This window comes from Uloborus diversus, chromosome 4, assembly GCF_026930045.1.
Source record: "Uloborus diversus isolate 005 chromosome 4, Udiv.v.3.1, whole genome shotgun sequence".
In the NCBI taxonomy this organism is placed as follows: domain Eukaryota; kingdom Metazoa; phylum Arthropoda; class Arachnida; order Araneae; family Uloboridae; genus Uloborus; species Uloborus diversus.
This window is the reverse complement of record NC_072734.1, coordinates 73,000,613-73,017,534: the sequence shown is the minus strand read 5'-3', so window position 1 is coordinate 73,017,534 and position 16,922 is coordinate 73,000,613. Positions and strand designations below refer to the sequence as shown.

General features: G+C 31.8%; 1 protein-coding gene across 1 annotated transcript in view; it reads left to right on the top strand.

The window, feature by feature from the left end:
- The window catches only part of LOC129219670 (G-protein-signaling modulator 2-like), a 57,957-nt gene that overhangs the window by 37,761 nt on the left and 3,274 nt on the right, over nt 1-16,922 (top strand). The window contains exons 4-8 of the mRNA XM_054853946.1: nt 2,535-2,646; nt 5,610-5,689; nt 5,767-5,913; nt 10,129-10,375; nt 13,703-13,947. Of these exons, the coding sequence (XP_054709921.1) occupies nt 2,535-2,646; nt 5,610-5,689; nt 5,767-5,913; nt 10,129-10,375; nt 13,703-13,947 (831 nt within the window). The remainder of the gene's footprint in view (nt 1-2,534; nt 2,647-5,609; nt 5,690-5,766; nt 5,914-10,128; nt 10,376-13,702; nt 13,948-16,922) is intronic.

The window sequence follows — 16,922 nt, the reverse complement described above, 5'->3', positions numbered from 1 at the left end:
CTATAAATAAGTAAAAAAATAATTATTCATGTGTTTAGTAACTCTGCCTTTTGCTGCTATCATGTCTTGAATGAGGCGTGGCATGCTTTCAATGCATGATGTGGCAACTTGAGTTACCTAGTATTACATTTAAAATCGTTAACTTTTTCCAAAAATCACACCCACAAGAAAAAGCTTGGTAACTTGGAATTTTAACAGACATTTACGTCTGTCACATTTAAAGCATTTTTTTAAAAAGAGTAAAATGTTGTCAGAATAAACTTTCAACTTTTTAAATAAACTGTAAAATGTGTTCAAATACTAAAACTAAGTAATAACAATAAAAAAACAATAAAAATGCAAAAAAGTTTGTTTGAGTATAATAATTTGGCCACCCTCTGTATATAATCGTATATTACTCTCACTGCACTTTAGCAGAACAACCATGGTTGCCAAAGTCTTGGTTAAAGGATAGCACCGTATTTTGAGACATTGTCTCATGTCTTGCGGAGAGTAACTGATACTGTTGTGGGAAAGATTCGAGAGACCACAAATGTTATGTTCTGTTTGTTTATGTTGCGTTGTCTTTCATGGTGAAGAGGAACAAACATACATCATTGTACTGGAAGATTGCAACGTGCCTCTTTCGTTTTTTTGGACATCAATTGAATCACAAAAAATTAGGGAAAACTGTATAGCTTATTTTGGCTATTTATTGAATTAACGACCTAATAGAAAGTGCAAGAGTTTTTGAAGTTTTTCTCAATTTTCAAATTTTTCTTAGTAAGCTTGTCAACTTTGAAGCTAATGGTACAAAATAAGTTTTGTTTACTTAAATATTTCTCAATTGCTTGTATCTTTGTGTTGAAAGGGATTACTTGACTATGAGTTTTATGACAGACAAAAACTTTCAAGAAACTATTATTTTAATTTGCATGATTTTGTTTAAGATTTTTCAGATTATTTTGTTCTTCTTATACATTAGTTAATAGGGACCCAGAGTCGGAGTGCTCCGACCTCTTTACTGTTGCTGCTGGTAGCATGTCTCGTATTCACAGCTTTTTAATTTGCAAACCCTGGTAACAACATTCATAGTTGATGTTTACATTTTTCATTTGCTAATATTACTGAGATCATCAGACCCTATTTATCGCACAGGCACCTGGGGCCCTTGCCTTGAGAAGGCAATTTGTAATGGGTAGAAAATTTTTCATATGCAAGAAACACTTGATTAAAATTACGATTCCCAGATTATGTGTGTTCCATGGCCAGATTATGGTTATGATTACACAAAAATGTAATCGATTACGCGGATTACGATTAAGTAATCGACGATTACTCCCAGCTTGTTATGTACTAATTTTTTTTCTGCTGTAATATACATACGTTAAAAGAAGTTTTACCCATTTTATTTATTTATCCGGTCCCAATATTACATTTCGGCTATAGAAATTCCCCAAAATCAAGGTAACAGAAAGTGGTACATTGTAAAATAATCTTTGATTTTCTGTATTTCAAGCAGCAGTGACACTATCAATTAAAATGAGCTAAAATTTGAAAATGGAGAAAATTAGAAGTTTTTAGTTTTCCAAAAATGTAAACTAGTCGTACAAAATTCTAAACACACGGATCTAAGAAGCTGGGTGAGGCAAAATTTCTAATTGCTTATCATTTAAATTAAATATATTTTTTAGAGCTATTTTTTTCCCCGTTGCAGTTTATGTATGCTTTTCAAATGTGAAGTCTTTTTGGCGATGATTTACAGTATATAAATAAATTAAAATCAGTTCAGATATATTTTATGAAGATTGAAAATTTGCTAAATGAATGAAAAAGTAACAACAAATTAACTTTATCATCATAATTATGGATGAGGCTTAAAGCCTATTCCAGCTCTACTGTTTGATAAACTGGAGCTCAATCTCTGTGTCCTCCAGGTCTGTAGCTAATCAGTCTTTTTGGTAAACAGTTATCGTCCATTCGTTACACATGTCTCTTCCCCTTTATCCCGATATTCTATTATTTCATGGTTGATGCCATGTATCTTCAAGTCATGTATGTAATCATTAGTTCGTTGGTCCATTCTTCTGCACTGCTTTACAGCCCTTTAAATTCTGGATCGTTCATTGGTGTTGTCAAACAGCTGGTAGGGCCTTCAAGTCTGAGGAGGAAAAGGAACACTCTGGTTGTCCAGGTTGGGGGTTTTGCATGAGGCCGCCACCTTATCATATAAAAAATCGATGCTCGTAAGCTTCAAAGGATCAACTACAAATAAATTTAATTAAAAAAAAAAGACTGAACTTAAAGTTATTGATACATTTTCAAAGCGATATTGTATGACTTATATATTATATGACTTAGATCATTACAACTACTTGAGAACATTATGGGCTTTGCTTGATTTTTTTTAAAGATGTTCTCCTTTTTTTTTCCTGAAAATAAAATAAATCAAATCTAAAAAAATAAAAATATTATTCAGTGTTTTTCTTTAAGTATGAGAGGGGAGCATGAATGCAAAGAAATTAAAAAAAAAAAAATCTTTCTTCTGTGTTTAGATTGGAGATACATCTGGAGAAATAACTGCACAACATGCTATCTTAGATTTACAAAAGATTATGGACTTTCAAGATGGAGGTGCAACTTGTAGTTTGAGTAATGCATCAATCAGTAAGTAAAATACCAGTTTGCCTCTTAGTTTGCTTGAAAGCAATTTTGTGTGTTGATACTCTTCTATAGATAGACTTGCTTGCCATAATTTATGAAGACCAAATCCAGACCTTCATTAAGTTGAGAAAGGGATGAACTTACATAGTGTTTCGCAGACAAACATTTAGTTATACTTGGCTAAAAAACTTTTTGGCTCTTTTCACATTGTCTGTAAAGCTTTAAATAGTCTTTAAACTGCATCTTTATGATGAAAAGTAATACAAAAGTTAAGAAGAATTTAACTTTAAAACAATTAAATATTGAAATGAAAATTCTCATACTAATCCATTTAAAAAGTAAACCAATATTTTTGTTCAGAAATTACTTGAGTGAACAGTACTTTTTCGCTTTGATAAAGGGTTCGTTTTAATCTCAAAAAAAGCTGTGCTTCACCTAATTTGACCATTTCGTTACTCAGAGGTTATAAAAATTGGGTGTCGTAGGAAGAGGCGAGGGGTGTTGCAAAGTGTCCATGTTATCATTATATATCTTTGGCGGGTTTGCCAAATAAAGTCATACAGACCGACAAGAACACTAACCCCATTTTTTGATGCAGCATAGTAAAAATTCGCTTGATCGTAACTTCATCTCCATCAGAAAGTGTAACTGACGATAAAGCAGGGCTAGAAAATGCTTAAAAATTTTACATGCCCTGTTGGGCATGTTTGTCAATAAAAGAAAAAAAAGGCCAGAACAAAATTTTTAAATGCCGATTTTAGCAGACATTATCAGATGAAAAATTACACCTGAATCAAGAACTGCTTCAATATAAAACATAAAAAAAAGTTAAAATAAATAGTACATAGATCATTAACATTCTCAAAACTTAATCAAAAAAATATTTCATGCTCAGCCAGGCATATAAAGATTAGTTTGTTGAGCATGCAAAAGCCAGAGCAATTCAACTGTAAAGGAGTGAGATATTAGGTTTTGAATCTTAGGGGAAAACTTATTTGGCACATTTACGCACTTATCTCAAAAAATAGAGATGAACTAGGGTGCCGTGATCAAATTCAAATTCTTCAAAGAGTGCCACGAGTTGGAAAAGTTTGAGAACTCCTGTACTAAATGATAAATGGGGGTTGACTGTAAATGAGACATTTTTAGTATTAAGGGTGATACAAAACTTATTCAGTGAAAGATAATGAGACTTAAAGAAATGTTAAAATAACAATAATTTAGTCTAAATTTATTGTTGCCTATGGAAACAGATATTGTGCTTAAATATATTTCAGTTTGTAATTTAAGGGATCAAAACTATATGAAAGAAGGTGCAGTTATCACTCAAGTTGGCAATGTTCACAGCAGGGTTGGCGAGGTTTTGGACACTACGGTAAAAACCCTGGTTTTTACCGTCCTGCCCAAAACCCTTGTGTCCAAAACTGTCTGAAAGTGTCCAAAACTATATTTTAAGAAAAATTGTATTCTGTGAGAAAACATCAAAAACAGAATAAAATGTATCAAAGTAATGTTTTAGATTGAACATCTGTTCAATGAGAACATTCAACTTATTTATGCAGCTGATTTTAATCCAGTTACATTGAAGTTGAATTCTAGATTAAAATTGAAATTTTTATGCATGAGAATTTAGTTTTTTTTTTTTTTTTTTTTTTGATATTAGTAACCAAATTTCCTTATCCTCATGCATGTGTGCAAATGAGAGCAGGGTTAACAAGGTTTTTAGTTTTTACCATCCTGTTCAAAACCCTGGTGTCCAAAACTACTTTTTGAGAAACTATATTTTGTGAGAAAATATCAAAAACAAAACAAAATGTGTCAAAATTATTTTTTTGACTATTTATTTATTCAGTGTGAACATTCAAGTATAAATATATATGTAACTTATTTATGCAGCTGATTTTAATCTAGTTATGTAGAAATTAAATTCTTCATTAAAAATTTCAATTTGTATGCATTAGTTTTTTTTTTCTTCCATAAACCAAATTTTTCGACATTTATGCATGTGTGCAAAAGAAAGTGTTCAAAACATAGTGTAACAATTGACTTAAATGCAATAAATTACAATTTTTTATAGTTACAGAATGTATTGTATTAAAAATATGAATTAAAAAAAAAGCGTTAGCATAGTTTTGGACAGTTTAAGATAGTTTCGGACGGTAAAAACCCCCTGTCCTGTCCTAAACCAGTTTTGGACAATCCAAAACCCAAACCTGATTCACAGCTTTTCTCTTGAAAATCCTGTTCTGGTTTGTATTTTCAGTGCCATCTTTAGGAAAAGTTCCAATATTCAACTTTAATGATGCCAACAATTATTCTTCATATTACAGCCTGCTATATAAATTCCTGAGCCATTGTGATAAAAAGTGATAAATATAAGATAAAGATTTGGTATTATCAGATATTGGCTCGAAAAAAAAACAACCATTAAAATGCATCAATAACTATATGTATTGTCAATACAAGGTATTTAATTTTTGATTGTAACCTATTTTTTTTTCTATTTGTATTTTAATGATTATAATTCATATTACATGAGTATGATGACTGATGAACACAGTAAAATTTTAAGTTGCTTTTTTCAGTTAGTGATAATGAACTATTTTATTGTCAATTTATGGTTTTTAATGCTTTCTACTACTCTTCTGTATTCAGCAATTTAAAGTTATTATCTTGACTGTTTGAAATGTGATAATTCTTTATCTACATAGGATTTAAAATAGTGTTATTGTTTAATGAGTTCATTCTGATGAAAGGCGTCTCAGAACTATAAATTAAGAGTATTCAAAGGATAATGAAATTTGTATATTGTGTTTTTATACTTTATGATTTACATTCTAACCCACAACTACAATTTAATAAACACATCTCTTTATTATCACAAAAAACATATATATAATATAATTATGTGAGAAATAAAACTTATCAATTATATTTGAAAGTTTTCAAATCTTTGTGTGACTTAGATTCCAGTGGAAGAATGCGCCGCATTAGTATGGAACAAATGGATATCTTAAAGCTTACTCCAGATGCTAAAGTAGCAAAAGTAGGTGTTGTTGTAATACAAAATCTTCCTTTCCTACTATATTTATAAAATGTTAATATATCTTTTATCTTTCTTAGTCTTCGATTGATGATAAAGAAAAGAAACTTAGTCCTGTTACAGAAAAAAGTCCCAAAGTTGTAGATATGCAAGACGTGAAACTACCAATGCAAAATACACCTACGTCTGCTAAAGAAAACAAAATACCTGTGTTGAAAGAGACAGATGTATGTATAATGTTTGTAATTAATCCAGTGTTAACTGGAATATATATGCTAGTCTTAAAATGTCTTAATAGTTTCTTTAAAATCCTGTGCACTATGTACACTTTGAATCAGGATTCGTGATTTTTTTTTGATTAAAAATAATAATAATAAAAAAAAGTCAAGATTTTTTTTTTATTTAAATCGTATTTTTTTATTTAAATCAGATTTTTTTGATTTTTTAAAAATCTTCAAGAATTTGTAGTTATTATTTACTTTACACCTATAAACATAATGTATTTCTTACAATAGATGAATCTATTCAGCTTATTTTTTTAAACTAACAAGGAGACAGCACGACCGTGGAGTCAGATTTGCGTCAATTTTTTGGGATGTGAAAGAGGATCCTTAGTACCTTGCGCGGTTAAAATAATATGATGCAATACTCAGAAAATTACAAGAAAAATTGATTTAAAGTCGCCATGGAGTCTCCTACGCGCCTTATGAGTTTAAAATGTCAGTCGTTTGACGAACCGCCGCTAGCCTAGTTGGTTAAGGCGCGATATCTGTGCTCCAGAGATAGCACGTTCAAATCCCACTCTGGCCCTTTTTTTCTCTCTCTCTCTCTCTTTTTTTTTTTTTTGCTATCACAACAATTAGTGGTAACACTTTTCACCCCTATATTACTTTCTGAAATTTATTTTTGCCAAAGATCGCAAACTTTTTCAGTCACTGAAAAACATTCTTGCTCCTTATTCTGTATGGTTTGTTTTGCCTAGTAAAGGTTTTTGACCTGAGGTTTCCTTACCTCAGGTCAAATAAAACTCTTCTAATGGACATTTGCGCGTATGACTGCGTGACCCTGTGAGAATTGCACTGCAGTTAATTTTTCTATTTTGTGGTGAATGTGAATCTATGTGTCTATTCCATTAAACGCAAAGTTATTGTACAATGAAAATTAAAAATGTTGGCTGAAGAAGTTGCTGGCTCTTCTGGAATAGGAGAGTAAATTACCAAAGAATATATGTACAATGCACTCCCTTGGTGCAACCTTGTAATGTTTAATTCTACAGACAAGTCAAAAATTTCATAAAGCATTTTCAAAATTGCAACGAGTTGTTAGAGCAAAGTACAGAAATTAATTCCCGTGAAGATTGTATAAAAATTCATTCAATTATTCACCATCAATTATCGTCACCAATATTTCAAGACATGATTCAATGCGCCTGGTTTGCGTCTAAATTATCCACTATTCGAAATATTCTCATGAATGTTAATGAGGTATGTTTTTCTACTGATATATTGCAAATTCCCTGCAATTGTAAAAAATACGCTTTCATTTGTTGAGCAAGATGTCGCAAAAATTATTGCTTTGTTTGTTTCTATGATTACTACCACTGCAATTTTGTACATAATCATAAAAAAAATTTAATTTTTCCTTAGACTTGGTTATTCTCATTAAATACTCAATGTTCCTCTGCACATACTTTAGAATGAAAAATATGATTTTTTAAAAATTGTTTTGCTGGAAAAAAAGAAAATAAGTTTAAAAAAATGATGTAAATAAATTCTTAAAAATTATGTAGGGAAGAGAAACTATTTCAGTAATTGCTGTAGTAACAAAAAAATATAATTAAAAAAAAAATATCCGAATGTCCTATGAGCAGATTTCCCTTATAACCGTAAGGGGACCACAGGTCAAAAACCTTTACAAGGTAAAACATACCGTACAAAATAACGAGCAAGAATGTTTTTCAGTGAATAAAAAAGTTTGCGCTTTTGTATTTTTTGCTTTGGCAAAAAATAAATTTCAGAAAGTAATATAGGGGTGAAAAGCGTTACCACTAACAATTAGTGGTAATTAGTTTGGTAGCAAAAAAAAAAAAAAAGAGAAAAGAAAAAGGTCCAGAGTGGGATTCGATTGTGCTATCTCTGGAGCACAAGATCGTGCCTTTACCAACTAGGCTAGCGGGGGCTTGTCAAAAGTCTGACACTTTAAGCTCATAAAGCTTAGAAGACTCCATGACTACTTTAAATCGATTTTTCTCATACTTTTCTGAGTATTGTGTGGTATTACTTTAATCACGTAAGGTACTAGGGATCCTCTTTCACCACAAAAAAAAAAGCGACGCAAATCTCCGACCCCACGGTCGTGCCGTCTCCTTGTGAGATAAGTTCTCTAACTATCCAATACATTTGTAAGATATATGAATAAGTTATTTTGCTTAGATAAGAAGTGATTTTGTTCTATGCTTTGCATAAAAATAAGGTTTACATCATCATGTATGTTTTAGTGTAAAAGAAGATGCTGAGCAATTACTTTTCTAAATTATATTGGTGATGGTGTATAAGAAAAACTAAATTTTTATTCGGTTCTGTACAGAATTGAACTGGAATTTCGGAGTAAAAGCAATATTACAAGAGTGAAAATCTGCTTCACACACAGAAAGAGGGATCCATGTAGTGTTGCCTTTTGAGTTTAAGATTGTTTTATGCAGTGGAGTTAAATTTAGAACAACACATTCTAAAAATGCAAAATTAATTTATAAAAATAAAATGAACTGATTCGAATCAATGATTTATTAAAAAAATCATTTGATGCAAATCAATTGATTTAAATCAATGATTGTGTTAAAAAATCACTTGATTCAAATCAATTGATTTAAATCAATGACTTAAAAAAAATCACTTGATTTAAATCATGTTGAGTGAAACCAACAAACCCTGCTTTGAACATCTACAATGACTTTTCAATTGAGGCAGTTAGAAGCAAAGTTTTCTTAATGAAAAAGAAAAAGTTGAAAGGTTTTTCTAACTCATGTTGTATAACAGGAGCAGCACCTACCAGGCTATTAGTACTGTCTCTTGCCCGTGTGCAAACGAGTATTTTTTTAATATTTATACTAGCTTCCACCAAATTTTCAATATTGGCATTCATGCTTTCATTCTTAGCTTTAATTGTTTTCTTTGTTTTATTTTTTTTTTGTTATTTGGATATACCTATACATGTTAATGAAAGATCATTCATAACATTTAATGATGGCTCATTCATTTATTTTGGATTTAATACACAGAAAAGCCATTCAGTTGTATTGTATCTATTAAAAACATTAGTAGATCAAGGTTTTTACTAAATTGGATTACTTCAATCAGATCTACAGCAAACTTCCCATTATCCGTGGAATAGGATGGCACGGTAACACAGTTTCAAACAGACTGCTCTAGTCACCCATTTATGCGTACCAGCAGTGTAGATCTCAAGCAGTAAATGGTATAGATCTAAAAATCAGTGAGTACTGTAGATCTAAAGTAGTAAGTAGTATTGATATAAAAATCAGGTTGGAAGGTTTGATGTCATTGGACGGGAGGAACAAGGAAGAATTAGGATTGTATGAAAATTAATATATTTTGTTCTTATTAAGTTGAAATGAGAGCATTTATCGATGATCAGTTAGTCATCGCCAAAAAAAAGTTTTAAATTTTTTTTGATAGATTGCAGATATTCCACGCTGCGGAGAAGCCGCCCGCAGATAATCCAGTTTTCTGTGTCTTTTTTTAAAAGAAAATACATTTCTAAAACGCATAAAATAGCATTTTTTTTTTTATAATTTCCAATGGCAGAGAACTTGACAACTTAAAATACAAACAGAACTAAAACGAAGAACAAGGGAAAAAACAAAGTCATTGTCTCATTCGGCTTCTTGCCTCTCAGTATTGTTCTACCGAGGAGCTCGCTCGGATTGCTCTGTAGTGGTAAATGTAGTGGCCATCCATGAAGGTGAAATCTCCGCAAAGGGTACAGTTTGGAGTCGCAAAAATAGCAAAATAAATGACTAGTAGAATGACTATGAAATCTATATTATTGAAATAATGACTTTTATTATCATCAGAATTGTTAGTTTAAAATTATTTCAAACTACACTTATGAGATTGAGTGATGGAAAATGCTCTCGTCTTGGCACAAGCAAAGGGAGAAAAAATTAACATTTTTGTTTCCTCTGTTTGCATAACTTAATTTTTTCTTTGAAATATTTCTTTTTTATCTAAGGCTCATTTACAAGACTTGCAATGTCTTTGTAAACATTGAATTTAGCTAGATAAAAATAATTTAAAAGCGGGCAAAAAAATAATTTATTGATAACTTTGTGTGCATAATTGTGTTTAACAATGCTGTGCTCAATTGACTTCAAACTCAAAACTTAGATTTTTTTAACTGAAATTCTCTTTTCTTTTGCGTAGGATTTAGAAAGTTCCTTAGATGAAGATTCTTTCTTCGATCTTCTGAGTCGCTTTCAAAGTAAAAGAATGGATGATCAAAGATGTTCACTTGTTCTGTCCGAAAACAAAGAGAACAATCAATTGCTTGGCAATTTCCAAAATAACTTTCAGCCTTCATCTTCTTCAAGTCACCCTAATAACTTCCAAAACAATTTCCAGCCATCTGCTTCAAGTCATGCTAATAACAATGCTGCTAATGTTGACAGAGGTATGAAAATAAGTTTTGTATTTTGATTGCTTCAGTGGTTTGAAAAAGACGTATAAAATTTGATTTTCCGTGTTGTAAGTACATAAAAATAAATACTTGCACAATAAGCACTTTTTTTCTGTATGCATGCAATATCTTTTTAATGAAAAATAGTGTGTTAATATTATGTTAGACAACTATATCAATTCTTACTTTCTTTCCCAAGTAAAAAGATATATTATTTTAGTTTGTAATACCAATAACTGATGTGAGGTTTTTGGTAGCCGTACTATTTGTTATGGTGAATTCTTGTTTTTCCCCCTTGTTTTATTTATTTATTACTTTTTCTCTATGATAAAATCTGTCAGAATATCATTAACTATTTCATGCTTATCAGAAAGCTAAAAGTTTGGGAAAAAAAGTTTAAAATGTCTGCATATAGTGTAACTAGTGACGTAAAATACCCGGGAATTTATTTTTAAGGGTAAAAATTGTATTTTCATCAAATATTTAAAGAATAATTGTGTGAAACAACTTAGCAATCTAATATGATATTCACATTAAAGGTGCTGGATATGCCTAATCAATGTTGATAGCCAAATTTCAGATATAAAAAATCGTTCTACAAAAAGTAAAAAGCTTAACTGGTTACAAAAAAAAAAAGCAAACATCAATTTTTTAAGGTCCTAGTCTTTTATAACCCAGTAATATGTCTCTGCATGACATCAAAATGTAACGAAATGTCGCTCAATTTATTATTACTATTTATTTACCTATATCTTTTGCAGAAATTTCCTCCAAACCTAGTTCAAGTGTTCAGGCGTATTCTACATCTCATATATATGTATTTATATAATGGCAAGTGACAAAAAAGTAATTAAACATTTAAAAAAGGGGGGAAGGAATTAAAAAAAAATATAAACAAAGCCAAAGAAAAAGAAAAGCTGCTTTGAGATTGAACTCATCAGCATTGGAAATCTCAAAGTATTAAGTACCAGAACTTTAAAGCAACACAAATGGATAGTTAGGCAAACGCACTACAAATCCAAAAAATGTATTCTTTGAAGTGGCAGCCAAATTTTGAAAAGATAAAAAATGGGGAGGGAATGTAATGAATATATACAAATGCCTGGTGTGGAAATAATCCTTTGCCAACGGCAAAGACAAATTCGCGGAAATTATATCAAAATTCTCTGTCATCCTATTTAAGTTTTAGAATAGTTCATTCTAAATTCTGAAAGTTTTTTTGATAGGATTTCACTAAATTTTTAAACAAAATTATGCATTTTAAAAAATTATAATACATACATTTTTATATTTTTAATCTTTCATTTTACGGTTTATGATTTAAAAAGAAAAGTATCACCTTTTGATACCTTTTTTTTTTTTTTTTGCAAAATGCGCAATTACTCTGGGATTTATTTACCCTACCTTCAGATAAATACCCAAAGAAATATTTACCTTCCCACCGTATAACACTAATTGTGTGTATTAAAAATAGTTTGAATCATGAAGTACTGGGGAGCAAGTGCAAATTAGCAATGCAACAAGAAACAATATTTTAATTTATTATTATTTTTTTTTTTTGCTTATTAATGTGAAAACTGTTTCTATATTTGCCGCATTATCACTTAAACAGCAATAAAATAAATAAACAACATCATAGTCTTAATAACTTCTCAGTTCATTCTTCCAAACACCCCTCATGCTTCCTTTTTTTTTTTTTTTTCATTTTGGATATGACTAACCTAGATTGTAATTTCAAAATCCTGAAGTTAATCATTCAATTGCTTATAATTCTCCAATTATGACATCGAAAAGAAAGATTCTTTGGTTCACACAATATGTTTCTTTCATAATTTCATCAAGTCTTTCAATAAAAAATATTATAAACTGTAAAATACATATGTATGTATCAGTTTTACCAATTATTTCATATTTAGATTTAAAAAAAAATTCCCATTCACTTTTTGCATTTTTTTTGTAAAATACCCAGTTTTTGGGTATTTACCCAAGACTTGGGTAAATACCCGGGTAAATAGTTACCTACCCGCTGGGTATTTACCCGATCCACATCACTAAGTGTAACTCTCTCCTCTTATCCTCTAAACACAATCTTCATTAACACATTCAAAAAAGAGCCAATTTTCTCTTTTTTTTTGCCTCTCCTGAAATTTGTGTTGTGTTAATCCAAAAACTATATTTGGGTTTTAGTTCTTATATTTTGGGGTTTAGTTCTTATATTTTAGTGTTGTTATGGTTATAAAAGAAATTAAGCTTAAAGTTTGATGTGGGGAAGAAAATTTCCTTTTATTTTTTTCCAAAAAAGTGTCTGTGTCAAAAATTAATTTGAGTTAATTTTTTTGTTTGATGTGATAAAACCTCTTCTGTTTTTCTTTATTGATGTATTTTAACTTCATTTAAACCAAAAGTATAAGCAATAATTTCAACTTTGTTCTAGACATAATACTAAGTAGTGTGTATTGTATTTTCTCTTAGCCATCTATGCGCATTATTTATTTTGTATTTTTAACTTTTGTGTAAGTTGTACGTTTACAAACCATGATTCCTATGTTTTGCTAATTATTTAATACATTCTTCTTACTCATTTATTAAAAAGGGTTTAAAACTCAAAGCAAGCAGCTCATCAATAACTGATGAAAATATTACATCTGCATTTTGTTAACTTGAATCCAGTAATAGTTAATGAAAACATAATTTTTAAAAACTTTTTTAGTTTATTGAGACTTTTATTATTTATAGAATTTTCTGGAAAACTCATCTCTATTCTGTAGTGTATAGGATTTATCTTATTCTGCTGTTGATCAAGTAATATACTTGGGCTATGCTATAATTAATTATATTATCTTTTAAATGTTATAGTTAAAACTGAAACAATAGTAAACTGCTTTCATCATATTAGATTTAAAAAGGATGTGTCAGGGTGCAATTTTGTGACAATGGTGAATCTGAAAGTTTGCAGTCCTTAGTGCAACAAGCAGAGTTCAGGAACGTAAATTGATATATAATATAACCTGATAAAATAACGATTATTATTTAAAAACTAGTAAATCAAAAAGTTATGCAGATTTAAAGTATAACATAGACAATTAGTTTAAGAGTTAAAAAGTAAATCAATACAATAAAAATAAGTTTTATAAATTGTAAAACTCCTGTCTTGTGGACATCCCTCTTTTGCAGACAAAAGTGTTAGTCCCATGGTGTCTTCTCCAGAGGAATTTTACTGTATTTCATCATGTATGATGTAGTTGGATTTCAATTGAAATAATTTTATTAATTTTTTGTGTAGCAACAGCATATCTTAATTCTAATTTTGCTTTAAAATAGACAATAATCGTGTTAGAGATGACTTGTTTGATTTAATTGCTGGTATGCAAAGTCGAAGACTGGATGAACAAAGGGCTAGTCTACCACAGTTGCCTGGACTGAACTATTTTTCGCTGAATAATGGTGCTCCCAGGATCCATAATAACAATAATACAATTCCCTTGGAACAAAGTCTACATCGGCCATCAACTGATGCCTCAGCAATGTCTGATGATGATTTTTTTGAAATGTTGATGAGATGCCAGGTATGTTTCAAATTATTATATGTTTCGGTTTATATACATATATCACATATATCTGGAGAATACTTAACACAATAAGTTGTTAAGCATATTTTCCAATCATGTACTTTTTTCACGAGCCAGAGGTATTCAATTCTGTTAAACTACTCGAGAAATTTAGGAGCAGTAGCAGTTATATACACTCTGTCGCAAAAAAATATATGCACCCAGAAGAAATTGAGCTACACTCACGAAACTTGGCAGGCATGTAGTGTATAAGGAGATAAGAAGATGATTAAAAATTCAGAATAAAAGATAATTTTATTAAGCAGTTACAGCATGCAAAAGGTTACAAATCAGTAAGTAGTAAAGCCACCTCTGGCATCTATACAAGCCGAAACACGACGTGGCATCGAATCAATTAGGTCACTTATGACCCCCTGCGGAAGATCATGCCATAATCTTTGCAACTGCGTCGTTAATTCTCCTGTATCCTGGGATGGCTGCCGTTGCCTTCCCAGCACTTCCAGAAATGCTCTATTGGCGAAAGGTCTGGTGCTCTGGCAGGCTATGGGAGTACGTCATATCCCTGAAGACAATGCTAAGAGAGACGCGTAGCATGTGGACAAGCATTGTCTTGCTGATAAATGGCATCTGGGCGACTTGATAGCATAGGCAGAACAATCGGCGTCAAAATGCTTTTCATGTATCTGCGAGCTGTAAAAGTGAATTGAAGAACAACTAGAGGTGATCGTGTGTCCCAAGAAATTGCTCCCCACACTGTCACACCTTATAAAATGGCTGTATTCCGCTCGACAACAAATGCTGGATCGGAGCGCTGGCCGGTGCGCCTCCAAACACGTGTACGGTGATCATCAGCACTGAGACTGAATCGGGATTCATCGCTGAAGATCACACGCCTCCAGTCTGTTACACTCCAAGCTGCACGAGGTCGACAAAAATCCGCTCGACACTGCATGTGATGTAGGGTCCTTAAGCGAACTTCGACCAGTCTCTTAATGGTTTCCATTGATATTAGCGGATACCTGAAAGTAAGTGGCATTGAATCGATGTAAGCGAGGTTGTCGTTGCTGACGTGGCCGCTGTTCCGATTGCGCAATCCTCGCGTTCATTTGTGTTCCTGGGACGCCCTAACCCTCTGTGACAATACGCTCTCTTCCGTGATCCACTGTTGCCAACAATCAAGCAACTACCATACCACTGTGACCGAGGTGGCGGCCGATACTCTTGTTTGACCAACCTGCTTCTCTGAGGCCTATTATACGGCCCCTATCAAACTCCGTCAGCTGTTTGTGCTGCCGCCGGTTACGTCTTAGAGGCATCTTAAGTCAAAATACAGTCCACCAAAGTCAACAGATTCCATTGAATAGCTCTACGGTACAAGTATTCATGCTTTTATACCCTCCCACCCCCGCAATTCACATGCTCATAGCGCGCTTAGCCTTTTTTCATCGGCGCTGAAATTTTAATCATTTGCATATCGGCTACCAAACTGCATTTGTGTCGAGTTTCATGATTGTGGCTCTAATTCTTCTAGGTGCATATATTTTTTTTGCGACAGAGTGTATATCGAACTCACTGATCCTGGTTAATTCAGGAAGTTTGTAAGCATCTACCTTGAAATGTTGCAGAAAATGTATGTACACACTGAATGGCTTGAGATAAGTTTGTCAAAATCTATCTGAGGGATCTTTTACATGTTGTAATTTCTATTAAAAATTCTTGGCAAATTGTGTGGAAGAACCTGAGATATGTCAGTCAAAATTCATGTAAAGCAGTAGTTGCCAAACTGCTGAAGCCACTGACCAGTTGGGCCATTTTAAAGCAACACTCTGAACTACTCCCCACTTCAATAAAAATAAACGTTTCAAATTACGGAAAACAAAAGTGAGCTAGTTTTGTTAGTTATTGTCTTTTTTGTGTTATTTTACATTTGAGGCAGTGAGAAGCAAAAGAATGCAAGTGACAAAATTAAAAATTTGTACATAACCAGTACAAATGGTAGGTGGACCTCTCCTCTGTCTTGGAGCAAGAGATAGTGCTAGTAGCCCTAGCTGCTATACAGCATGATTTAGAAATTTTTTTAAATGAAAACCTACCTAGGATCTGAACTTTTAATGCGATTCACTCAAAACTTTAAATGGTCCATTTACATCCGTTTGCTTTTCACTGCCTCATTTGTGCAGCATGGTTTTGGGTTTCTTTTTGAGTAACTTGCTCTAAATTGTAGGAGCAAACTCATATCAGCAAGTCAACCGTCAACAAGTGATGGTGAGCTTGCCATCGATGGGTAGGTGACCTCTGGTCTTAAGAGAACTTTTACTTGTCGTAACAGTTTGAAGCAGATTGTATGTAAAAAAAATGCATCAAGTTGCAGCTATTTAGATAAACATAAATAAATCTATTGTAATAAAGCTTTAAAAAAATATTTTTTATGAGTGCAGTCGAACCTCCATATATCGAACTTCCACGCATCAAAATTTTCTATATATTGAAGTCCCAGCAAATTTCAATATCCGTTACGTAAAAAAATTGTTTCTATATATCGAAAAAAATTTCGAGACATTCGCATTTTTTTTTCCACTTGACTGTTTGTCTCATGAAAAATGAAGGTTAGGGGAGAAAACTATGTCCACTAAAGGTTGCTACAAAACTCACAAGGAATCTGGGGTTGAGAGTTGTGTAGATAGGGCGTTGTTCTGTTCTGGAGTTCTTAAAATGGAGTTCTTCAAAAAATATAAACAAGGGGTCAATGAATATGTACAAAATAACGACATTCTATCAATAATTATTGTTTTAATAATTTGTTACAATGTGACAAATTGTTTGACAATTTGGGACCAATATTTCAATTATTTTTAAAATATTTTTTTATTGATGCCTAATGTCGCTTCTCATTAGATACAGCTATGTAGGTATGCCTGTGTGGTTTTTTTTTTTTTTTTTTTTTGGCATTCAATATAATTTGGAGTTTCTTT